This window comes from Sus scrofa, chromosome 11 (genome assembly GCF_000003025.6).
Source record: "Sus scrofa isolate TJ Tabasco breed Duroc chromosome 11, Sscrofa11.1, whole genome shotgun sequence".
Lineage (NCBI taxonomy): Eukaryota > Metazoa > Chordata > Mammalia > Artiodactyla > Suidae > Sus > Sus scrofa.
This window is the reverse complement of record NC_010453.5, coordinates 74,240,671-74,267,417: the sequence shown is the minus strand read 5'-3', so window position 1 is coordinate 74,267,417 and position 26,747 is coordinate 74,240,671. Positions and strand designations below refer to the sequence as shown.

The window sequence follows — 26,747 nt, the reverse complement described above, 5'->3', positions numbered from 1 at the left end:
AGGGGGCGGGGCTCGCGCGACGGCGCGTTCCGCGCGGGGCATTGTGGGAAGGGCGGCCGGTGCAGCCGCGGCTGCCATCTTAGCAACTCCTGGCGTTGCGGCCTTGTCGTTTCAAGCGGCCTTCGTGGCGGCCGTTGACCTCAGGGAGCGGCACGAAGTCATCTGGGTAACAGCTGCCCTCTCCCCGGTCTCCACAGGACGACCAGCCCGAGTCCGGAGGCGAAGGCGAGGGTAGCCGGGCACGTGCGGGGCCCGAAACCAGCGGTTGGTCACAGCGTCTCCCGGAAGGATGGGCCGGTCTCGGAGCCGCAGCTCGTCCCGCTCCAAACACACCAAGAGCAGCAAACACAACAAGAAGCGGAGCCGGTCGCGGTCGCGGTCTCGGGACAAGGAGCGCGTGCGGAAGCGCTCCAAATCCCGGGAAAGTAAACGGAACCGGCGGCGGGAGTCGCGCTCGCGCTCGCGCTCCACCAACACGGCCGTGTCCCGGCGCGAGCGGGACCGGGAGCGCGCGTCGTCCCCGCCCGACCGCATCGACATCTTCGGGCGCACGGTGAGCAAGCGCAGCAGCCTGGACGAGAAGCAGAAGCGGGAGGAGGAGGAGAAGAAAGCGGAGTTCGAGCGGCAGCGAAAAATGTGAGTACCTGCGGGGGGGAGGGGCGCGGGGCGGCGCGGGGAGCGGGAGGCGGCGGGGAGAGGGGTGGTGGTGGGCGCGTCGGGGGTGGAGGCGGCGAGGGGGGTCGCAGGAGCCGGCCCCGAGGGCCAGCGTCCTCGGCGGCGTCGGGGAAGCCCGGTGCGGCACGGACGTCCACGTTGGCTGGGAAGGAGAATGGGGGGATCAGGCTGGAGAGGCTGAGAGGAGAGCAAGCATTTTGGCGCGAGAGGAGCAGGCGAGTCCCGGAAGCAGGGGGTGGAGCTCACGGTGGGGTTGGGGAGCGGCGTGGGCCCCGGACGGTGAGGGCCGGGCTTCCCGAGGACGTGGAGGGGTGCGTTTGCAGGCCCTCTGGACGAGAGCGTTCTCGCATTGCATCTTAAGCATTGCGCAGGGATTCTCCGGCGTAGAACACTTGGGGTAGTGCAACGCGATGCCCCACACGAGACCTTTTGCTTCGGTGTATTCCTGTTGAGAGACGTCGCGGTCGCTTCGCCTTTCTCGGGTCTCCTCTTGGTTTTAGGCGTGAAAACAGAGTGCACGCCTTCTAAGTGTACAGCCACATAGATGAGCCTTGGTGTTTGAATGCAGTCCCAGCCGCCGTCCCAATCAAAGCCTGCTCCGTCTTTTTTCTTTTCAGGGATTTTGCCTCAATACTTCTCTGCAGCAACTTTGGTGCCTTCTTGTTCGTTTCCCCTTGGGGATACCTGCCGTTTGGAACATACTTTAATGTTTACTTTTGCACTGATCACATGCGGAAGAGTCACCTCTCAAGTATCTTTGATCTAAGAGATGGTGCAAATTAACCCCAAACTAATGAAATTTTGGCTTTCACTTGTGGAGTTTTGGTGCAAGACCATAGTTACTCTCGTGCCCTGGGTATTCGTTCCCAAAGCCAGGTTGGAAGGTGGAGTTAGATTTGCTGACTCCAAGTTTGACAAGCCGTCTTCCTCAGTTCTTCCGTGTGAGTTTTTAAGTGTTCCTGAGTCAGGAAAGTTATGAATGTAGAATTTTCCTGAGGCAAATTTATGTGTACTGAATTGTGTAGGGGTTTTAAATAGTTCTGCGGTGCGGTTTGTGTTATGTGGATGTTCCAGCAGAGCTTGTTTCTAAAAGCAGATCATTAAGTAGGGACTGGAGCACTGTTACAGAGTACCTGGAGAGCGTTTTCGCTGCCTTCCTTGAAAACTCGCTCAGCGCTTTCATGTTTCCTTTACTTAGAACTGTCAGCAGTACACAGGAAAACCCAATACAAGTAATTGTGTCACAACAAATCTTGGTTATGTAGAACCCGGGGTTTTTTTTGGTTTGTAGCAAGATCCCTGACTTCAAATAACTTTGAACAGATGAACTTTTCAAAAAGTTATCCAAGACATCTCTGAAGTAATATTTTCCCTGTGAAAACAAAGGATACCTCCAAAGGGTAATGATTTGCTCTTCACCAGAAAGACTTTGAGGAAGAGTGAAAGGAAACTTGGTATGCAAGTCCTTAAGTGCATTTAGTGGGCTACACATGAGTCGCAGAGAAATCCAGGCTTGAAATGAATTCCAAGTTGATGAAGAAGCACACTGCCATTCGTGTGTCTGAAGGGAGGAGAGGCAGAGCTAGCAGGCACCTGTACACTGAATGTCTGTGTGTCACACAGTAGGTACTACTTAATATGGTCTGAGCACTGCTTAATACGGTTTAATGCTTAATAATGCAAAGGAGACAGTGGAAAGACCTAGGTTTTGCAGTCATGGCTATGGGTAGAATTACTGGTGCGAATCTTGTTGGTTGGTTCATTCAACTAATATTTATGAAGCATTTAATAAGTGCCAGGCACTATGCCAGGAGCTGTTAAAGATGATCGACCCCTCTCCAAAAGCTTGATCTAGCTTGAAGACAGTGTAGTAAATTCAGTGGCAGTGATAAGACTGTAAAAAGGAAGCATCCCAGACCGGTAAACACCTTGGTTCTCAAAAGGAAGGAGAGCCAAGGCTGGTAAAAACAGGAGGCAAAGGAGGATTCACGTGGACCTAAAGGGAGGCCCCTCTCCCCTGCCAGAATAAAGGGAGGGGTGCACAGTGGGCTTGGGATGGAGTGGAAAGGGGAATATTGACTGGAACATGAGGTTCTATAGGTGGTAGAGTCATGGAGAGGTAGGTAGAGGCTGGGAATCATGGGAAGAGTCTTGTCTGCCATTTGAAGGAGCTTGGAGTCCATCCCATAAACCAGAAAGATCTTAAGCAGGTAAGTGGCTTGAGTTTGGTTTTAAACAGATCAGATGCTATATGGGATGGAAAGTAAACAGTAAGTCCACATAGGAGTAGTGAGGGAGCAGTTGTTGGAATGGGAAAGGAGCAGATTTAGAAACATTTAGGACAAATAAAATTGGTTGTGAAACATCAGGGATATAGAGCATTATTGTTAGCTCTCAAATTTACATTGTGGCTCTCGCATCTCAGCCACCAGATGTTTTAAGTACTCCTGTGTGTCAGACACTAGTTAACATGTCAGAATGGGAGAGGGAAGAGTCAAAGCGAGTTTCCACTTGGCTCTTCTGACATATAGACACTGGATTTTGGACATAGTTATCCGAGGGTGGTATGGAGACAGGCCTGGGGAAGGATTGAAAGTAGCTGGGAGAGTGTGGAGGGAGGAGCACCTGGTTCTCTGAACGAAAGAGCCCTGGGGAATGTCTGCGTCTACAGCTGGTGGAGGAAGACTGGTGTGTGGTGGTCCAGAGAGCGGACAAGGTGCCAGAAGAACACACTATCTTGTGTACCTTGAAGAGGTCCAGGTCGAGAAGCCGCAAAGTGAAAATTTTCTATTGGGCTTAACCAATGAGAAAGTCTCAGTAAGATTGGACCCTGGATTGTTTTGCCCTTTGCAGTTCTGAGGGCTTTCACAGCTTCCCTGCCTGTGAGCTTGATTTCTTATCTGAAAATGAGATACCTGTCTTGTTTGTAATGAGGATTAGAAATAGCGCATTTAAAGTACCTAGGTGGGAGTTCCCGTCGTGGCTCAGTGGTTAACGAATCCGACTAGGAACCACAAGGTTGAGGGTTCGATCCCTGGTGGGTTAAGGATCCAGCGTTGCCGTGAGCTGTGGTGCAGGTTGCAGACGCGGCTTGGATCTGGCGTTGCTGTGGCTGTGGTGTAGGCCAGCAGCTGTAGCTCCAATTAGACCCCTAGCCTGGAAACCTCCTCATGCCGCGGGAGCGGCCCAAGAAATGGCCAATAAATAAATAAATAAATAAAATAAAGTGTCTAGGTGATACTTGGCATGTATGTGATGGGACTCAGTAAATAATGTTGCTTTGCGTACATGCAGCCAGACTGAATTAGTGGATTTAAGAAGTGACCTTACAGGTGATAATCTTAATGCAATAAAAGGCAGACCTTAAAATTAGAAAAAAAATTTTTTTCTCAATTTTGAATAGCTCGTTTAATTTATGTAATTGAAAATTTAGTCCAAAAGGTCTCCTTAGATGCTTGTCATTCAGTGTTCCTTTCCTCCCCGTCCCCTGCGTTCTTATTATTTTCATAGGTATTATTTTTGAGGTGCTTTATGTGTGTTGTATTAACTGTTGGAAAAAACGGGCAGCTGAAAATGACTTGGAGCAAACAAGGTAGTGTTAATGACATAGTAATTGACTATAGCCTTTGATATCTAGGTTTGCATTGTATTTAGTGTTCAAGTGCATGACAGATTGAGAGCCTCCTAAGTATCTAAAGTGAACTGGGATCTATCTATATGAGTGATTCTTAGAAGCACACTTGAACTGATTGCGAGAGCAGATTCAGTGTATGAAACTACTTATACCAGGGAGGTTAGGGCTTTGAGATAGACATGGGACATAAGATCAATCCAGGTTGATGAGAATTTTATCAATTTCTAAGTATTTTGGTAGCTGAATTTTTTGGATATCTTTCCCTTTCACATTTGTGATAGAGAAACAGTGTAGGGTAGTATTGAGCTTAAAATGAGTAGCTTTGGAGTCACCTGGGTTGAGCATCACCTCTCAGCAACATGCAGCAATCTGAAACTGGTTAGCCTCCTGAGCCATCAGAGATGTTCAGGAGGCCATGGTGTAGAAAGCTTTGGGCAGAGCATTTGCTGTCTGTTCAGTATTGAGTAAATGCTGTTTGTTAGTATTATAAAGCAGTTCCTAGAAGTAATCTCTGAGGGTTGAGTTTGTGCATTTTAAGGACGTTTAAAATTCATATTGCCCATTGCTCTGTACAAAGTCACACTCTCTTTTAATGGGTGCTGTATTCCTGAGCCCTTGCTGTTTGTTTTAATGGTTGCCATTTTAAAGTCGATTTTGATTTGTGTTTTTAAGATATCCGCGAGCAGAGAGAAAATGACGACCTGCTCTCTACCATTTCTATTGAAAAACTTGAAGATTCTGGTTTACCCCTTTCATTAGTGGCACAGAGTCTTAGCAAGGGCATGGATTCAGCAGAGGAGTCGATAGAGGAGAACATCAAGAGTGGTAGCTCCTGTGAGAAGAGTTTAAGGGATGGATAGGCAGTGATTTTAGATGATACATGTCTTTTCTAAGATACTAATGACAAAAGTGTTTTTTTTTTTTTTTCTGAAAAAGTTTTAGCACCTCCTATGAAGTTACTTCATCATTGTAATAAATTTGTCATCAATAAAAATGAACCAGACTTCTTAATTTGAGGAACTATCCACTGGACCCCCATCACACCTGACTAAGTGGTAGAGCAAGGCCATGTTATTACAGAGTTTCCTTCCGTTCTGTGCCTTATATCATTGTGCATTTGTGGAAACAGAAATCGCTGAAACATGCAGCGGATCTTTATCTTGTATAGTAATACTTCTAAATTCAATTGAGGAGTCACAGAAATATAGGGAGTATTAGTAGGTATTAGTGGGATTCAGGGTTCTAGTGCAGCATCTAGTACATAGTAGGTTGTTCAGTAAAGACTTGTTTGTCTCCCAAATGCTGAATTCTGTTGTTTTATGTGTCCTTTGGTTTTCTGGATTTGGGTGGTGTCAGGGAGGGGAATTAAAGCAATATTGGGCTTTAACTTTTTCAAAACCAAGTGTAAAAATTGATTTAAATTTGTTTCCTGATTACTGAAGTAGCCATTTTAACCTTACCAAGAATAACAGCAACAACAGAAGTTATATCCTTGATAATACCTGTGGGGACAGCTCTGCTCCGGTGCCCTGACCTTGCCTGTCTCCGTGTAGGAAGTGGCAAGCAAGGCGTAATAATCATAGTCCCGTGGGGGGTGTGGCGGGGGTGGGGTGGGGTGGCCCTGAGGTTCCTCCAGGAACAGAGAGAGATAAGCAGCCTTGTGAGAAACTCTAGTAGGCCATTTCTCATCCTCCTGATTTCTGTTGAGCTTGGGAGTTTCCATTTGCCCTCCCCTTTAGGCTATAAAGCTGCTGAGCTATAGTTAGAAGTGACTCCTTAGCAGCAGCCACCTACTGCCTGCACAGCCTGTCACCTGGCCCCTCTGGTTTGTCCATCAGTGGGAGCAGAGACAGGGAGCTGACACTTTGCTGATCTGGCTTTTGCTGTAAGTAATAAACTGGATTTATTTAGGCTCATTTTCTCCTTACAGACCAAATCTATGAAATGTGGCCACCATTAGGCATTGCGCTGTATTGTTATTGCTTAGGGGCTGTTTGCTTGACAGAAACCCTGAATCTGTCTCAGGTCCCTTCCACCTTTTCCAGATTCTTAATTAGACAGCTTTTCCACTGAAAAGCTAACCCAAAGCTTTATCCCATTCTTCTCCCTCTTCTTTACTTTGTGTGGGAAGTTTTAATTGGAATTTGGTTTACGTTGTCCTTTTAGGAGTTGAATTGTACCATTTTTGAAGTTTTTCTCCTTAGATGTCTCTACGTTTACTAATTTTAGAAGAACCAACAAACAAAATGTATGTATGGATGTGTATACTTTCAAAACTTTGTGTTTTGAAAACTTTTCAACTTACAAGTAAATTAGTGTAAACATCATACACCTCTACAGGTTCAGCACTTGTCAGCCCTACTTGTTTTATCTCTTACTCTTTTTTTCTCTTTGGCTGAAGTAGAGAAACAACATTTTTATATTTGAAATGTAGTTTAATCTCCTTCAAAATCACTGCCCGCTTTCCTTTAGATATTCCTGGTAATTCATTTTTAGCATTGGAGTGGATTTCTGTTCTCTTTTACTCAGTTGCTGTAGATAAAGGCTTATTGAAACTACCCTGTATCTTATTGGAAGTTAAAAGGAGTGTAGTTATAGGCTATACGTTAGGCTTTCGTGTTCTATTTTCTTTTTTTCCCCAATGAAAGTCACCAATGATTCAGTGTTGGGGAAGAGATTTAAGAAACAAGCAACAGAATCTTCCGAATGGTTATTGCAGATACCTAGACCCTAACAAATTACACTTTCTCAACTCTACTACCTACCTGGCAGAGATGGGTGGGTTGTAAATGTAGAAACATATGATTCAGAATGTTAGATCCCATTCTTCTCCTTCTGGTGTTAGTGTGGTACTACCGTGAATGAGTAACAAGAGTTGAGAACAAAAGCGCTTGAGTGGGAATTGAATCACCCCCCCTCCCTCACTGGCATTGAAGTGGATTGGAATATTTAAAGGCCACTTAGAAACTGTAACGTCTTTACTAAACAAATAAATGGAATGCCTCTCATACGTAGGTCATCAAAGGGTATAAAGTTTACAGGTTTTGTTTAATTTGTTAATCCATGATTTGTGGATCATGAAAATGTTGAAGCATTAATAGATTGATTGATCTCTTTAGGATGTAGTTATACTTCCAGAGTCTCTGCATTCATTCAGCAAAAATTATTGTCTCGAATAATGCTGTTCAAAAAATAAATGTGAGCCACATACGTAATTTAAAATTTTCTATATTAGAAAGAAGCTAGTGAAGGAGTTCCTGTCGTGACGCAATGGAAATAATCCGACTAGGAACCATGAGGTTGCAGGTTCGATCCCTGGCCTCGCTCAGTGGGTTAAGGATCCGGTGTTGTCGTGAGCTGTGGTGTAGTTCGCAGACACAGCTTGGATCCCATCTTGCAATGGCTGTGGTGTAGGCCAGCAGCTATAGCTCAGATTAGACCCCTAGCCTGGGAACCTCCATATGCTGTGGGTGCGGCCCTAAAAAAGACAAAAGACCAAAAAAAAAAAAAAACCTAGTGAAGATAATTTTAATATATTACTAATCTGTCTCAAAATATTGTCATTTTAGCATATAATCAAATAAAAATATTTATGAGATCTTTTATTTTTTCTTCCTACTACAGTTCAGAGTGGACATATGTGACTAGTGGCTAACATAGGAGATCATTGCTATAAAATGTGAAAGGCTTCCACTACAGTGCCTTGATAAATGTCATATCTTCGACATAGAATTTCATTTTGAGTAAATAAGCTCATATATGATATCTGAAGGAGATTAAAATAGTTGAACAATATCATTATTAAACTTTTTAGCAGAAGTAATAACAAAAATATATTTTCATCCTCTTTCCCCTATCTGGAAAAGCTTGTAATCAAAAGTTGGTTAACAAAAGAAAGAAAAGGTGCAATTAAGGGTATAAAGTTCAGTATCTGAATAAGTTGGTCTATATTTTTGCTCAAAGCTACAGTACTATTGCTTTAGCAGTCTGAATCTCTTTATTCTCGCCTTGCTTTAGGGGAGGGGGAGACTGATTTTAGTTGGCCTGGATTGCTTGCTCCGTGATAGTTTCTCCTAACTTCTTTGTAGCTCACCCCTTAGACTGAATGGATTGGCACATGAGCAAGTCATGATATAGCAGCTTGTCCTATTATTATAAAGCTGATAACAAAAATAGATTTCCTGTTTCAAGTTTACTCTAGGGTCCTAAAAATAATGTATTAAACTCTTTGTACATATTGGCCTTTTTGTATTTACTTTAAAGTGATAGAGGAATAAAACATGATTTTGTATTTATGTGCATTTCTGTATCACTTAACATCTGGGTATTTATCTTTTTCTTGACTGTTACAAATGAATTGTAAAATCATAGAGATATATAATCAACTCATTGTTTTTACAGACTTAAAACTAGCTCTGTTTCAGTTACTAGGTTTATTTCTTACATTATCTAAATCATTTTTCCCACTTTGTTTGCTAGTCGGCAGCAAGAAATAGAAGAAAAACTCATCGAGGAAGAAACAGCACGAAGAGTAGAAGAATTGGTGGCAAAAAGGGTAGAGGAAGAATTGGAGAAAAGGAAGGATGAAATTGAGCGAGAAGTTCTCCGAAGGGTGGAGGAAGCCAAGCGCATCATGGAAAAGCAGTTGCTCGAAGAACTCGAGCGACAGAGACAAGCTGAGCTTGCAGCACAAAAAGCCAGAGAGGTAACGCTCGGTCGTTTGGAAAGTAGAGACAGTCCATGGCAAAACTTTCAGTGTTGGGTGTGCCTCCTGCTCAGTTCAGAAAGAGATGGAATACAGACTAATTCCTTTCTCATCTAAACTTAACATTGCTGTGGAAGTTAATTTTTTTAGCCTATTAAGATGCACTGACTGATATTAAAAGTTATTTTCATAAAACATATTCAAGGATACGTTTTGATTTAATGAAACTGGCTTACATATTTGAGAAGTGTTTGAAACTTTTGCCATGGCTGCAGGACTTATATTCTTTTTTGGGAGGGTGGGGGAAGACAGGGAGTGGTAAAGGGAAAAGGTTAAAAATCCACCTGTGGTTGTGTGTTCTTCTTTTCTGTTTATCACTCTTATTACCTAGACTGTGAGAGGCTTTTTGCCTTCAGTCAGATTAAAAAGAGCAGGGCCTAACGTTGAGTGACAGCACCTGCTTTTGATAAATAGGTTTTCTTGCTCTTCTTTTTTTCCTTCTTTTATCCCTTACCCCCTACCCCCAATCCTGCTTCAACACAATGGACTAATCAAGCATTCTGATCATAAGGCCCTCCATTTTCCTAATGTGTTTCAAAGAATCTTTTTAGGAAAAATGTCCAGATTATTCATCCACTTTTTTAGTATCTACTAACAACTCCTTTTTTTCTCTAGAGAGTTATGAAGGAACAGGTTGTCCTTGTCTGGAGTCAAGCTAAACACATGATTTGTTTTATCAGCAGCTGGAGCAGAAGTTGAAAATGTCTTTCTGTGAGACAGTAATTTGCTACTGAAGCTTTATGGCTTATTTGCACTGATTACTCCAGGATCCTAAAACTTGTTAAAAGTCACTGAAACTCTCAAGGCCCATTATTACCTTGCAGCCTTGAATGTTCCTCAACATAGTTTTCATAATGAATATGAATTCTATTGGTGTGTGCTGTAGGAAATCCTGTAGGTGAAATATTTTCTTAAATTTCAATATTCGACTCAAAATATGTGACGCGTCATATTTATCTTGGCATTACTGTGGACAAGTTGATATCATATTCAATCTTTTCCAGTAAGGTTAGCCTTGCAAATGCATTTTTCCCTGGTGCTGTCTTTAACTAGGTAAACATGTTTATATTTGGTGGCTTTCACAGACTGTGCAATTGAATATATGAAATTTTTATTAGTGCTTTTAATAATGAAGATACTTTTGGAGTAATGGTGCTGTCTTGTAGCGAGTTATTAATCATAGGAAGATTTTTTTCTCTTCATTTGCTTTTTGTTTCATATTAACAATTTTTTTTTACACGGACACACCCCTCTGACAATCTTTCCAAATATTAAAATCATTTGAATATGTATGCTGTGATCTCAACACTGCCCAAACCATCAAGCAATCTTCATATAGTTTGCATTATAAAATCTCATTAAATTCTCCAAGAAAAAATAAATTACAGAATTTTATTTCCTGACCATGCACCCCCTGGATTCCTGAATTTCAGTTCAGACTGTAGATGACAAGATAAGCTGCCTTTAGAAATTGTCAACATCTGAATGTTAAGTCCATTTCCCCATGGAAGAAGCCCTTAGTTCCATGAAGTATGGATTACCATTTGTATTTTTCACTAACAGTAAATGTATTTTTCTTATTAATTGTTTGCCTTAGGAATGATGAATTACATTTTTTGTTCCTTCTTACCATAAACATCTGCATTCCTCAGCTCAGCCTTCCTTGTATGTTGTTTCTTTATAAATGGTTGAGCTGCTGATGCAGGTATTGCCAAGCTAACAGTACAAATCATTTTAAAGAGGAAGCTGGCGCGTATGGCAGCCGAGGAGCACACTCTGCAGGACACTGGACAAGACAGTAAATATTCAACTTTTAATGCTGATTAAAGGAGTATAGGTAAAGAATACGTAGGTATACATAATTGGTGAGACAAATATTCACTTTATTTATATTTTATATATTATTTTTTTAATTTGGTAAATACTATCCAGTTTTGTAGTTGTCCTTGTTGATTTGTGTGATATTAAAGTATTAGTAATAATTGCCAGGAGACTATCATTAGGGAGGGTTTAGTTGGTTGCTGTTTGGACTGGGAGGGATGATTTAAATTTAGTGCTAGAAACAAATTTTAGTGGCTGCACAGTATATCATTTGTCAGACAGAAGGTGGCTATAAAGCTACCCTGTAAGTCAGATCAAAGAAGTTCAGAGGAAGATTAGTAAATATTGAATCAATTAAAAAAACATTTTATTTTCCTAACATCTTAACATGTCCTCCCCTTTAGGAGGAAGAACGTGCAAAACGTGAGGAGCTAGAGCGAATACTAGAAGAGAATAACCGAAAAATTGCAGAAGCACAAGCCAAACTGGTATGTACAAAGCATACGTGGAAATATTTTAATTTTTTAAATAGACAAACTAATACGTATCACGTCTAGTTTTCTTTCCCATTGTGTATTTTAATACTTACTTGTCTGTTTGTAACATATACTACCCTTTAAAGTGGAATAAAAAAGTAGATAAATGTTTTGGTATAGTAGGGTTTTCCCAATTAAGGGTATGAATTTATTTTGAAGCATTCTCAGTATGATGAAAAAGAAAGCTAGAATTAAAGGACTATAGATATACATAGATCAAAAACCAAAGAAGAATAGTAAGACATATTATAAGGGAGAACTCCCCCCCCCATGAAGAATTTTACTTCACATTAAGAATATAAACCAGAGATAGAAGGAAATTTATGTAGGATGAATGGGGATTAGTGGCATTTAGTCCCTAGGAATGAAGACATGATCCAAGACAGATTCTTGGTTGTAGACAAGTTTTGTCCAGTTAGAAATAAGGCAGCCATAGGTAGACATTTGCTGCTGTGTTATCTGTAGACCAGGGGAAAAACCAAGATGTAAGCTCTAACTAAGGTGTTTAGAAAAAAACCAAATTCTTGACTGTATGAAGGCAAAGAAAAAGATCTGGGAGGATCTCTGTAATAAACAGTGGGTCCCATCGGGTGATCCGAGGGAAGGAGGACTGTAAACATTGTCCTGTAGGGAATAAGAATGTGAAAGTTCAACCAGCCAGGGCTTGGTTCTGGAGCAGGAACTTTTAAGATAGTCTGTCTCAGGTAAGAGCCAACCTGGAGATATCCTAAGCAGCTTAGTGCGCATGACACAGTGGGTTCTTAATGTCACTGCTCTGATTCTTATGAAAGCCACGGGGAAAGGAGAGAGACCTACTCCTCCAGCTTTACCAATGAAAAGACCTTAAAAACTGCTTAGGTAGGAAAAAACCCTGCGAATATGAAATGGATAAAGAGTCGTAATAAGATGTATCACTATCTGCTCATCAATAAGTATGCGATAATGCTTTTTTTCGTGATTCCACATGAGAGAATCTCAGTGGAGGAAGTGAGATGATGGGAAGTGTGCATCTTAATTTTAGTTTTTAAGGTTGAACTTTGAAAGAACTTGCTTCTAAGGAATGGATATTCACAGAAAAGAGGAACGGGATAATTGAAATTTAAAACATTGAAGCAAAATTACCCGGCATGGGATAGAATTCTTCTTAGAACGTGGTGTAAGGGATTGTCTAGTATAGGGAGTTCACTGTGGGTGCCCTGAAGTGCCGGATTGTGACCGCTGGAGCAGAGCTCCTCAACTTGCTGTACCCCGAGAAGCTCTTGATCCCTTCTGACCCGGGGTGGCTGGCTGATGCCTAAGGACAGCTTGGCCTCCTTCTATTCCTCCCGCATCCCGTCTTTGTTTCCCTACACAACCCATACAAATACAGCCTCCTGAGTGTCATTACTGGAGAACAGATCAGCAAGCATTTTCTAGAGCAGTGTTTCTCAGGTGGTAATTGGCCAGATTTTTTGTCTTTTAATCTCAGTCTTTCTCAGACCTCTGCTTTTGCAAAAATCAGTTAAGATGAATTATTAGAAAAATGAGGTCAGGTTGCTGTAGAAGTTTCTAAAATGGTTACTCTTGACTTCCACAGATCTTGTGGATTTTGATTAGTTTGCACTGTCGTTGCTCCGTGGGCCATACTAGCACTAGAGCATTTGAGTTCACCTCTGCATGTTGTCAATAAAACTTCAGTGAAAAGATATCTTAGAGAAAAAAACTTGAATTTGAGGAAAAATTGTTACAAATATGGATATAACTCATTCATGTGTTCAGACAAGTTGAAAACATAAATTGTTGATGTGGAGAAAATTCATTTTTATTTGGTAATATTGATCATATACTTGCAGGGAAAGAAGAGTATCCCATGAATAGGCAAAGACAAAAAAATGTTAACATATAAAGATGCAAGGCGCATACTGAAGTTTCGTTTTTGTAGTCCTTTCCTCTTCCTCTCAATTTTGAGTATAGTTCTTTAGTCCCATTTTTTGTTTTGTTTTGCTTTTTTGCTTTTTAGGGCTGCACCCTTGGCATATGGATGTTCCTAGGCCAAGGGTCGAATGGGAGCTATAGCTGCTGGCCTGCACCATAGCCGCAGCAGTGCCAGATCTGAGCCATGTCTGCGACTACACCACAGCTCACTGCAATGCCAGATCCTTAACCCACTGAGCCAGGCCAGTGGTTACTAGTGGATTAGTTACTAGTCGGATTAGTTTCCTCTGTGCCACGAAGGGAACTCCCGTGGTTCTTTAGTCTTTATACATGTATACTAGGAAATGCCACATAGAGTATGTTGAAAGTCTCATTAAAATAATAAAATATTTAAGAAATAGAAGGATCTAATAGAGTGCTGTAGACAGCATGAGATTTTCCTGGGTATGCCAGTCATGGTAGTATATATATCTTGTTGAACCAACAGTTCTCTTTGCTTCATTATGTTATATGCATATTGGAAATGTAGACCTGTTCATTTTTCTGTATAAGTTAAATGAGAAGTATTTTTCTTGTAGAAATCAAGGAAGGAAGAGGAGTGGCTAAGTGACTATTTACATAATTTATTTGAAAAACTAATGTGTATAAAAATCAATTTGGAGGAATTCCCGTTGTGGCTCAGTAGTGTAGGTCACAGATGCAGCTCAGATCTGGCGCTGCTGTGGTCGTGGTATAGGCTGGTGGCTACAACTCTGATTCGACCCCTATCCTGGGAATGCCCAGATGCTGCAGGTGCAACCCTAAAAAGGAAAAGAAAAAAAAAATCACTTTGAAGATTAAAAATAGCCAAGATGTTAAGTTCTTTTAAAGACTTTAATGTATTAATTGTGGAGACAGGGACAACTCCCAGGAAAGTTAATAATATGAAACTAATTGGTAAATGGTGTGAACTGTGTGAGATAATAACTGACATAGTTTTCCCTGGGAACCTTTCTGGAATCGATACCCCTGAGCTGGGCCTGGATGGATAATTAGAAGTTGAATTCAGGCTGGGGACAAGAGTCTGGGGAAATGAAATAGGGCCAAAGGCCTTTACGCAAGTAGAATTAGAAGAAAGCAAGAGTGTGTGGGATCTCTCGGGATAATGGGAAAAGTAGTTGTTGATGTAATAAGCAAATTTTATGTGCAGTAGGAAGTTTGTGTGATAAGTAATGGGAGATGAGGTTTTGTTTTTTCCTTTTCTTTTCAGGGCTGCACCTGCGGCATATGGAGGTTCCCAGGGTATGGAACAAATCAGAGCTGCAGCTGCCGGCCTACACCACCACCGCAGCAGTGTTGGATCCTAACCACGTCTTGCGACCTACTCCACAGCTCACAACAATGCTGCATCCTTAACCCACTGAGCAAAGTCAGAGATTGAGCCCACCTCCTCAGGGATACTAGTCAAATTCATTGCCACTGAGCCACGGAGGGAATTCCGGAGATGAGGTTTCCAAAGCAGGTTAAAGACAGGTTGGAGAAGAAAGTACCCTAGGGGAGATTTCTTAAACATTGTTTATAACTTTGAAAGAGTAACACAGTGATCTTTTTTAAATCGATAAAAACCAAAAAAAAAAAAAAAAGAAAAACCTACTTTGAGATGTAAAATAAGTAACTCATATAAGTAAGATGAAAAATAGCTGTAATAAACTCCTGAAAAGAAATCCCAATCTCAATAGGAATGCAAAGAAATGCCCCCCCCCCTTTTCTTTTTCTCTAATACTGCATGACAGATTTGAAAAGACTCCTCATTAGTACCAAATGTTGGAAAGGGTATGCTATAAAGAGACCCTTTATCTAGTGATCCTGGAAGTTTAAATGGATTACGACCATTTTAGAAAATAACACGAAGTCAGTAAACATCGGGAACCTTAAATGTTAATTGTTCCTTGGAATTTGTCTCATGGAAAATGAATCGGGTACCAATCAACTCAAACACAAAAATGTTTTGCTCATGTTATTTGAGTACTAAAAATTGCCCAGGTTTTTAGATAAGTTATAACATGTACAAACAGCGAGTTTTTCCTGTAGTCAAAAAGCAATTTGATAATTTAGGGGAAGTAGCTAAATACAAAACTCTCACATATGACCTGATTTTTCCTAATGTAAAATGTAAGGTTTTCTGGAGTTCCCATTGTTGCTCGGTGGACACAAGCTTACTAGCATCCGTGAGGACACAGGTTCAATCCCTGGCCTTGCTCTGGGTTAAGGATCTGGCGTTGCTGTGAGCTGTGATGTAGGTCGCAGACACAGCTCGGATCTCACGTTACTGTGGTTCTGGTGTAGGCCAGCGGTTACAGCTTCTCTTCAGCCCCTGGCCTGGGAACCTCCATGTGCTGCAGGTGCAGCCCTAAAAAAAAGAAAACTATTCCGAAGTGCTAAGAATAATTATCTCTAATTGATAAGCTTATATGTAATACACTTTTATGCAGTTTGTGCGTTTTCTACAAGTTAAATATATATCACTGTTATGATTAGATAAGAATAATTAGTAAAGAAAATAAATTTAAGCCACACTGAGATTAACTTTTAGGTAGGTTCTCATGACAAACTTGAAAGATTGGTCCCAGTAATGTGTGAAATAAGGAACACATACGGCCTCTCATACATGGTAGACAGGTTAAGTCATCCAGACCAAGAGGAATTTTTGCTCATTCCAATTCCAAATTGTTTACCTGTCCATAAGGAGGCAAGAAAATATTAACCAACTCAAACATGCTTGATTTGTAAAAATCAAATAAGAATTAATCGAAATGTGGATTGGCCTGGCTTTTTGGCAGATTGGTTCCTAGTTCTTGGGTTAGTACTGGCACTGCACAGCTGTCTTCAAATATTTGAAAGGGTGTTGTTAGTACAATGGAGAAATTCATTTTCTTTAAAATGTTAAAAGTAGTATTTTAAAATTTTAAAAAGTCTTTTTTTTTCACACATTTTTTTTTATTTTAATGATGTGTCTGGGAAATTGTCCAGGTAGTTTTCTGAGATATATTTGAATCTCATTTATTCAGAAAGGGAAACAGACTAAACGAAGGTGATGCTGTGGAGCAGAATGTTCTCAGTTGCAGGAAAACCTCAGGCTGTAGGAAGAACAACTCAAACTATCCCCTGAAGTTCTCGATATACACTGTATTTCCTCTAAATTGGAATAGTTTTCCTCTTATCCCTGCGCCGGATAGGGAGATTTACCGTGATCATTGCGCGCTGTAATACCTGGTATCTCACCAGTTTGAGAGAGGAGAAAAAATAGTACTGTGTTTGCAGTTGACTGTATATGAAATTTATTGCACATAGTTAAATTTATAGTAAACCATATCACACTTTACAATTTAGAGCTCTGAAAAGAGTTCTTAGAAAAATGTAAGTAAGAATTTTTTTGGCCACACTCGCGGTGTATGGAATTTCCTGGGTCAGGGTTGAAATCTGAGCCACAGTTGCAACCTGTGCTTCAGCTGCAGCATCTCTGGATCCTTAACCCACTGTGCTGGGCTGGGGCTTGAGTGCCTCCACAGTGACCCAGGCTGCTGCAGTTGGATTCGTAACCCGCTGCACCGCAGTGAGAACTCCCAAGGAAGAATTTAATATTTATTTAGTAGGTAGATTGAAAAATAGTCCCCTTACCCCTCCCCCCAAAAGATAACCATATTGTAATCCCTGGAATCTGTGAATGATGCTTTATATAAAGAGTCTTTAAAGATACGAATAAAGTTAACGTTTTTGAGGTGGGGAATTTATCCTGGATTATCTCTGTGCCCTAAATGCCTCATAACGGGAGACAGAGGGAGATGTTAGCACAAAACACACAGGGGAAGTCAGAGGCAAGGCGGAGAGGTGAGGATGCTGGCCTTGGAAATGGGAGTGAGGTGGTCACTCCAGCAGCCACCAGGAGGTAGACGAGCAAGGAGGAGACTCTCCCAGGTCCTCCAGAGGAAGCACAGCCCTGCTGGCACCTCCATTTTTGGTGTGGTAACCCTGATTTTGGACTTCCGGCCCTCAGAACAATTTTGTGTTGTTTCGAGCCTACCTGGTTTGTGATAATTTGTCACCTGGAAATGTGGACGAGTTTTTGGAATTCGTGGGATAGAGGCTGGAAGAATTTTGAAGCACGTGGAAGAAAATGACCAGACTGCTTTTAAAAGACTGTTGGTAGGAATATGGACTTTAAAGGCACTTCTTGTTAGGGCTCAGAGGCAGATGTATAACATATTAGAAACGGGAGTTTTCTTGTGGCGCAGTAGATTAAGGATCTGGCATTGTCACTGCAGTGGCTTGGTTCACTGCTGTGGCACAGGTTCAGTCCTTGCCCCAGGAGCTTCCACATGCTATAGGCATGTCCCCCCGCCCCCCCAAAAAAAAACTGGAGAGAAGGAATTCCTTGTTACTCAGTGGGTGAAAATCCAACTGAATTGTGTCCAGTATTGTATGGAAGGCAGGACTTAGATAAGTGATGAACTTGGATATATAGCAAAAGGTATTTGCAAGGAGAGTGCAGTCTGATTTTTTTCTCACTATTTGTGTGAAATGCAAGAAGCGAAATTGAGGAAGGAGCTAAGAAGTAAAATAAATGAGAACTTTAGGTTTGGGTTGCAAAAGATGCTAAAATTAGGTGTGCCGTTAGAAAAACTTACTCTGGAAAGAAGGCTCAGGCTGCGTATGACTGGACAGTTTTGCTAATGCTGAAGAGATTAAGCATGTGACTCACAGGTTACCACAGTCATTTTGGCAAAAGCCAGAATTAGATGTGATTATCCAGGAAAGACCTGTGGAAGAGCCTGTTGTCTAAGGGCCTGACGTATGTGGGAGACCCACAGAATTTTTGAGGATGTTCTATCAGCAGAAACGCTGCCAACTGCCCTACAAGGAAGGGAGGACATCACGGTGAAAGATTTTCAGGGTCTGCTAATGTGGGACAAGGTGATAGGAAGAATAGGGAGGTTTGAAGATAGCGGTAGAAGAAGTGTAATCTTGCTTTTGTTGCAGTGATTTTAGTATTGGCCTTCTTGCCTTCAGAATAAACTTCTGAGGTTTTAAGCTCTCCATTTGTGATAATTTGTTAACAGTGGGTACAGGAAACTAACACAGTTGGAAAGAGAATGGGGGATTTATAGCAAAGTCGGCATGTGTAAGTTGAAATAGCACAGTACTTAGGATATATTTAGAATTTTAAGAGATGGAAGAATGTGGTGTGGTACCAAATGTAAATATCTATTAAATATTTTAATTTGAAGTGAAATGGTGTGCAAGTTAGGTAAGAACGTTCAATCAATGAGAGGCTTGTTCCCAGTTGATAAGATAGAAAGCTGATTTAATTATGTTAATGTATTCTGGGCAGCAATTTTTTTAATGAATTTTCTGGACGTTAATGTACTGGCATTGTGTGGGTGGTTCGAAGGACAGAGACTGGAAACAAGATAAGCCCCTGAGACCAGTGCAAAGATGGGCACTTAATAAGGAGGCAGTGGAGACAGGAAAGAGAAGAGTTGGATTTGGTGAGTGATCGGGGTGTACAGAGGGAGGGAGACGAGCAACGAGGGAGGGAGGAAAGGGCTGCTGTAGGAACCAGGGAAGACCTCGAATTGATCTGCCGACAGCGAGAGCACCAGGCATCTAAGGGCACTTTCGCAGAAGGGAATGGATGTTAAGACAGCAAGAGCTCCCCTGAGCAGAGGGTGTAGGGCACAGAAGATTACAAGGACCACATCCAGAGTAGTACTGTTGTTTTGTGAAGTTTTAGGACATAAATGGTAAACTCCTGAAAGTATGAGATTTCTCTTGGCAGCAGCAGGGCACAGTCTCTTCAAAACTCTGGAGGGCGGTGATTTGTGTACCTAATATTTCAAAACCAAACTCAATCATCACTCAGTCCTTGAAGTAATTCTCTGTCCTTGAGGTAAAATGGAATCTTAGGAGATATTATCTAATGTTGAAGTTCAGAAATATGTTTAAGGTCATAAAGGTAACAGAGAAATTTAACAAATGAAAGGGGCTAGAGGGAGTGTGGTATGATTTCCCTTTAGATGGGTAACCAATGCTTTTCCGTAACGACAGCATTCATCCTGAGGAGAGGTGACTATCAGAATAACTAAACTGTCGTGGGCTTGGGGCAGGGGGAGAGGGAGTTGGTTTTTTCAGTTCTTCTGATGTTATTTTTTTAACCTTGTACATGAAGGACATCGTAGTAATAGAGTTTGCTAAGGATCAGGTCTAATTACATCGATTTTTTAAAAAAATTTTTTACTCATTGTTTGTCTAAAGGGGGACATGTACATGTATTGCCCTTGCTATGGAGGGAAAAGTGTATCAAAGAATTAAAGTTGCAAATGGTAGAGTGGCACAGGAGGTGCCTTTTGGAAGGTTACAACACAAACGGACGTCCCAGGTAGGGGCGTGATTCCTAATTGTAGTATTTTTCATTTTCTCCCATCATTCCTATAATCACCCCTGATAAGTATTTCTGTCTTTGGATCTTTTTCTTTTTTGGTAAAAATTTATATATATTTCACATAGAGAGTAGTAGATTTCAGTATCCCTGTTTGCAAAGGAAATTGCTGCTAAGGACCCTGATCTAAAATTATAAGGAGTAATTTTTACAAAGGCAGTGGGCCCTCTGTAAAGGGGAGAGGGAAGAAGCAGATATTGGGAGGGGAAATTGATCCTGCTACAGTGGGGTAGTTTTCTTTTGTGTGTTTCATTTCACCAGTCATTCTTTTGAGCGGCACACAGGGTTGAAAGCCTTTTTGAGACTGAACAGGGCCTTGGATGCAGTGGCTAGGAAGGCCTGCCGCCATGTGCCGGCTCCAGTGTTGTGGGTGCTGGCTGGCTCCAGGGTCTCCGTGCTGTCCCCACATAAGCCTCGTAGGAGCCTGGTGTTCATCTGTAAGGAATATAGGCGTGGATAGCCTCCCCCTATTTGGAATAATGTTTCTCTTTTTTGGAGCGGGGAGCACGCCCACGGCACATGGAAATTCCTTGGCCAGGGATTGAATCCAGCAACACCAGGATCCTTAACCCACTAGTCATAGTGGGAACTCCAGGATGGTGCTTTCTTTTGCCTATGTTTGAAACAAAATAAGCGGGGAGAGGAGCTGCTAGTCACCAGAAGCAAAGCAGAGAGCAAAGCAGTATATCAGATAATTACTACAGAGGGAGACTTAAAAGAGGCTTAAAAGAGTACCTAGCTAGTAAGGTGTGGGGTCATACCACACTTACTGACAGGTGGGCAGTTTTTCCTCACTCGAAAGCCACTGTATTAAAATAAGAGGTTGCTTTGGGTTTTTTCAACTAGCTTTTTTTTTTTGTATAAAGTTTACTTTTATTGTCAGTTGATCAAGACATAGCATCCAGTTGGAAAAGTTTCTGTAACTTTGAGTTCAACATGGTTCTCTTAGAGCTAAAATAACTTTTTTCCTTCTTTGGTCACTATACCTGGGCTTTCAGATAATGTTTTGTTGGATTAAAAGGATAATTTCTAGCATTTATAAAGTTACTTGCATTTTACAATGTGTTCTCATAATTAGCTCATTTAATTCTGTACTAACCCTGTGATATACTCTGTGATCATTTCGGGGTTTTTTTTGTTTGTCGTTGTTGTTTTGTTTTGTTTGCTTTAGTGCTGCACTTGAGGCATGTGGAAGTTGCCAGGCTAGGGGTTGAATTGGACCTGCAGCTGCCGGCCTACACCACAGCAACTCCAAATCTGAGCTGCATTTGTGACCTACACTGCAGCTCATGGCAGTGCCAGATCCTTAACCCATTGAGCAGGGCCAGAGATCAAACCCGTGTCCTCATAGATACAAGTCCAATTTGTTACTGCTGAGCCACAGTGGGAAATCTGTGTTTTGTTTTGATCATTATTATTAGAGCCATTCTTTTCATATGTAACAAATAAGAATCAAAGAAATTAAGATTTTCCCAAGATTATTGAAGTCCTGAAATTTAAAGACCAATTATGCAGGTCATAAGATACTTGTTTTACAGAAGCCTTGAGTGTTAATTTTAATATATTAAAATTGTTAAAGTCTTATACAGGGCGCATGTGGAGATACATATTTTTTTACATAAAGACACTTAAATTTGCGTCATTCTTTTTAGTGTTTTTTACTGTTTTTTCTTGCAGTTTTCTTGAGTTATAATTGACATGTATACGTTTGTGTACTTAGTAACGATTTGACTTAACATTGAGGAGTGATTATCACAAGTTTAGTGGCCAAGATGTAATTGAATAATCTTAGTTCAGAGCTGCAGCAGAACAACATAAAAATATTTGTACATAAAGATAGGAAAGATCTGCTTGATTCATTTTTGAAAATCATTCCATTATCAGGCACTTCCAGTAGTGCTTAGCACTGTGTGCTTCACGCTGGGGATAACACTGCTAGCTGTAGTCCAGAGAAGTCACAGCTCCCCTTCCCACACACGTACTTCAGTGTCCCATCTTTATAGACTTAAATGAAGCTGAACCTTTTCTTTTTCTTTGCTCAATCTAAAGGTAATTCCTATGCAGTAGAAATAGTATTTTCTGTCTATGAAGGAAGTTACTTTTTAAATCTTGTTCGTTTTTTTTGATTAGGTAATATGATCACATTCAAGTTTTTTGGGGTTTTTTGTTTTTTTTTTTTTTGTTTTTTTTTGTTTTTTGGCCACACCCATGTGAACGTTCCCTGGCTAGGTATCAAACCTGTGCCACAGCAGTGACAACACTGCATCCTTCACCTGGAATTCCTTTTTTTTTTTTTTCCTTTTTTTTAATTTAAAAAGCAACACAGTCTTTTCTTTTAAAGATCTTACATAATTTAATAGTTCCATAATGTATTTAATAGTTCCATATTGGGGGAGTTCCCTGGTGGTCTAATGGTTAGGATTTGGCACTTTAACCACTGTGATCTGGGTTCAGTCCTTGGTCTTGTAGCTAAGATTTCACATCATTGCTCTAGGGGAGGAGGGGTAATTCCATGCTGGTGAATATCTGGGTTTTCCAGTCTTTCATAGACTATGCTGCAATTGGAGTTCCCGTCGTGGCGAAGGGGTTAACGAATCCGACTGGGAACCATGTGGTTGTAGCTTCGGTGCCTGCCCTTGCTCAGTGGGTTAACGATCTGGCGTTGCCGTGAGCTGCGGTGTAGGTTGCAGATGCAGCTCGGATCCCACTTTGCTGTGGCTCTGGCATAGGCCTGGCTACAGCTCCGATTCAACCCCTAGCCTGGGAACCTCCATATGCCACGGGAGCGGCCCAAGAAATAGCAAAAAGGCAGAAAAAAAAAAAAAAAAAAAGACTATGTTGCAATAAACTTGTTCAGTTTCCATGAATACAATTGTATTTATAGGATAAATGCTAGAAAATAAAATCACTGGATAAAAGTACTATGAAATGTAGTTGGGGTCGATAGTGCCCAAGTACTTTTCATAAATTTCTCTTATGCATTGAGGTTGTAGTGTTCAGACTCTTCACTCCCCAGGGTTTTCTCTACTCTGCTTTGCTAGGGGCTGACTTAGAGCCTTGGGGCAGAGTGAGTTTGGGATGTCTGTCTTAAGCGTTTCCAAAGCACATGCGTTTAGCCCGAGAGTTCTTAGTGCCTTGAATGCCCTTACCCCAAATATGTGATGACTTACTAAGACTGTGGATAAGGTAATTGATACAGGAATTGACTGATGATCAGAAGTAGAGACTTACTTCTTTTGCAGTTATCAGTGAAATCGTAAAGAAGAGAGTGGTGGTTTGAAATGGACTTTGACATACGTGAGCTGGGGGGAGGGGGGAGGCAAAATGGAAAGGAAAGTCTGAGAGAGAATCGGAAGAACAAAGTTGGAGCCAGGTTGTAGAAAGCCATCGGTAGTTTGGTGATTTAGGAAGTTAAGCCTTTTCTGTGCCTTGGGAATCTGTTAGAAGTTGGAGGGCAGGAAAAGTGAGGCTGGCAGCATTGTGTGGGCCGGGCCAAACGGCAGGGCCTGGAAACAAGGAAACCAATTTAGGTCTGCGAGAGATGTGGGGCCCTGGCCTAGTGTGGTGGCAGGAAAAATGGGGAGGAAAACCCTAGATGGGGGCATATAGGAAGAGAGAATGTAAAGAGGAATTAGCAATTGTGAGGACTGGTGGTTGTGTCTAGGGCAGGGGGTGGAGACAGTGAGTTGTGCCACACGGGGCGGCAGCAGGGAAGATAGGAAGGGCTGGCTTGTTTTAGGGTTAGGCTTGAAGAGTTTCAGTCTTGAACAGGTGGGATTTGGAAGGTAGTGAAGAGGCTTCCCAGTTGGATGTTCATCAGCCAGCTGCAAATGTAGCTTAGGAGGAGGGCGTGAGAGATGTCCTTCATCTCTGTTGGACGTTCCGCCTTATGAAAATACAGAGAGAGAGAAGTACATGAAGATCCACTTTTCCATCTTGCCTGCCCACCAAATTCCCACTTTTAAAAGTTTGAGTCTTCCTCATTTTTGAGCTGACCCGAGCAGAGCGGATTTTTCCCACTGGCCTTCGTTCGGCCCCCATCCTTCCCTTACACCACCCACTGCCCCTCCATCTTAAAGGAAAGCAACCCTCTTCTGGTGTGACTTAACGTGTTTTAAAGCTGGGTTGGCTTGTTTGTTTTTTTGCCACAAAATAAAATGCAGACGTTTTATGTAGTGTACCAGAAATTATTACCTTTCCCATCTTCTGCCATAAAGCCTATAATTCAGTCACATTGATTTTTATTATTCCTGAGCAGGAAAAAAAAATCTGATCAGTAGAGAAAGACGTGGCTGAGCTGGTGGAGGACCGTAACCTTTTGAACCTTAGTGTTTCATGTGTGGGAGGCGGGAAGATTTTTAAAACATCAGGTTCAGGTGAACGGAAGTGTGAGTAAAGAGGAGATCCCTCGTGACTCAACAGGTTAAGGATCCTGCGTTCTCACTGCTGTGGCTCTGGTTATAGCTATAGTGCGGACTCAATTCCATCCCTGGCGCAAGAACTTCCACAAGCCGCGAGGCCAAAAAAAAAGAATGAAGACAAAGGTCACTAAACCTGGTGTTAATTTTCGACCATCTGGAATATAATTTCAGTAGAATTATGCTGGTGGAAGCACTGACTTTTAAAAATTGGCTTTGATTGGAAATAGACACTCAAAGGATGTAGTGGATATTTGAAGATCAAGGTCAGATGGGAAAAGAAGGACAACTCAGTGGTAACAATAATTCTTTGTCTGGGCGTGTGTCCTCTGCATTGTAGGATGTCTGTCAGCCTCTCCTCTACCCACTAGATGCTGGGAGTCACCCCTGCCCCCAGTTGTGACACCCCAGATCGCCAGTACCCACTACCTAGTGTCCGTCCCCTGGGAGAAAGGAATAAAATTGCATCTAGTTGAGAATTAAGGAAGTGGACGTGGTGGGAAGGAGAGACTTGGTGAGGAAGGAGCTCATGAGAAAAAGCCTGAATTTTCTCAGTAAAGAGGAAATCACAGAGAAACGAACACAGGTTGGTTGCTTGAGACTGAAGGAGTTGAAGGCATTGCAGGAAATAATTATATTGGTGTCTGTTTGAAATTAGATGGCATTTTATAGTCAGCTAGGTTAATAAGTTTTCCTATTATATTTCTCTTCAGAAAAAAAGTAGAGTGTCTTGGTGGTTTATTGACAGTATAATGTAGCTCCATTGGGGATTTTGTCTGCAATTTTTTGTGTGCCTTTTTGATTATAAATTGTCTGTAATTTTTTGTATGCCTTTCTGATTATAAATTTAGTTAAATAATTGGTAGCTAACATACTCTGAAAAAAATCATACTTTCATAACTGACAGTTTGTTAATCTGGTGCATTGAAGGTACAGCTGAAAAATAGGAAATAAGACAAATTGTATGCTGATCTCAGGACATGATTTGTAGAAATTCTGTTTTCAAAATATACAAGTGCCCTCCTACAATTTGTTCATGTATTTTTCATTAAAACAATTAAAAAATGTAGGAATAATTAGAAAGGAAATCTTTTCTAATTCCTCAGTATATTTTCCTTTGACACTTTCTGTGTAATCCTAGGCAAGATTCCTTTTGTATTATGCTCTTTTGTATGCTCATATTGATTAATTTGTCACCCAGTTTCTGGAAGTTTACTAGTAGAAGACTTGAAATTCTAATTTTTTACTTTTAACTTTTAGGCTGAAGAGCAGTTGAGAATTGTTGAAGAACAAAGAAAGATTCATGAGGAAAGGATGAAACTAGAACAAGAGCGACAGCGTCAACAAAAAGAAGAACAAAAAATTATCCTGGGCAAGGGGAAGTCCAGGCCAAAACTGTCCTTCTCATTAAAAACCCAGGATTAAATTGCAAACTCTGAACTTTTTACAAAGAAAAATGGAAAAACTTTGTATGGTAGCTTCATGTTGAAGTGGTTTTTTTGTTTTGTTTTCGTTTTTTTAATTTGGAAAATCTGGAAAGTTAGCTTGTTCTAATAGGGGCTATGCTCTGCAATTCCTTTTTTCCCCCTCCCTCCCCTTAACTTTCATTAAGTCAAATCCTTATCAGATCATTGCTGTCTTCTGAAAAGTGATATATTTTCACTGGTTGGATTCTGTGTTAGTGGTCTGAAAAAGAGATCACTTTGAAACTGTGGATGATCTGATACGGTTTTTACGGACCCACTGACTTCAGAGTTACACTCTGTTGACTACATCATAATGCTGGTTTTGCTGACTTTTTGTTTTTTTATATATTTATAAAAAAAGAAAAAGTTGGTAATTGCATTGGAAGCGCCCAGGGTGTTACTGGACCTTTGTGTGGTGTCTTGTTAACCAGTGTCTTCGAGATACTGTTGCTCTTGATGTTCCTGACACAGGTAAGGAAACAGTCGGTCAGCTCTGATACAAAATACACATATACAATTCAGTATTGTCTGTTCAGTTTGTTTTTATTTCATTGACAAAATCAAACCAGCATTCCCCCTTGTGTAAATAAATGATTTTGCTGAATAAAGTCAAGTCTTAAATTCATATGTTGAAGCAATTTTCTTTAAAGTTCTGTTAAGTCTTAAAGAGGGTGGTTTACTTTTTGATGGTCAACAATCTAGAAATCCTAGAACTATGCTGTATATATTTCCTCTCATTTATACTCCTAACATAGGATTTATATGTACATTAAATATACTTGAAATTAGTATTTAATGGCTATTTTTTACAAATATCTAATTTATGCCAATACAGCAATTATGACAACAGTATTACCTTGAAGAAAGTCTGAGCACCCAGAAAAAGATGGAAGTTCTCAATCCTGTGCCTCTGCTTTAGGATAGAAGTATTATCACCACAAATTATACTTAACGAAGACTAGGAAAATGCTTCTAAAAATTTATAGTATCTTAGATTATTTTCAAAGTGGGCCATCAGAAAGAACTTAGCTTTGTACTTTTAC

The 26,747-nt window shown here is 41.0% G+C and overlaps 1 protein-coding gene and 1 non-coding gene across 2 annotated transcripts; one reads left to right on the top strand and one right to left on the bottom strand.

Moving 5' to 3' along the window:
• On the top strand, positions 2-26,329 carry ARGLU1 (arginine and glutamate rich 1). Its single transcript, XM_001927201.6, has 4 exons — positions 2-636; positions 8,789-9,014; positions 11,300-11,383; positions 25,499-26,329. The coding sequence occupies exons 1-4, from the start codon at positions 290-292 to the stop codon at positions 25,661-25,663; spliced, it is 822 nt and encodes a 273-aa protein (XP_001927236.1). The 5' UTR covers positions 2-289; the 3' UTR covers positions 25,664-26,329.
• MIR7144 (microRNA 7144) lies at positions 374-427 on the bottom strand. Its single transcript, NR_128460.1, has one exon. It is a non-coding gene; the product is annotated as a microRNA 7144 (primary transcript).

Coding starts and splice junctions, on each gene's coding strand:
- ARGLU1 (XM_001927201.6), top strand. CDS start 290: ATGGGCCGGTCTCGGAGCCGCAGCTCGTCCCGCTCCAAACACACCAAG. Junction 637..8,788: donor TTCGAGCGGCAGCGAAAAAT/GTGAGTACCTGC, acceptor TTTGTTTGCTAG/TCGGCAGCAAGAAATAGAAG. Junction 11,384..25,498: donor CAGAAGCACAAGCCAAACTG/GTATGTACAAAG, acceptor TTTAACTTTTAG/GCTGAAGAGCAGTTGAGAAT.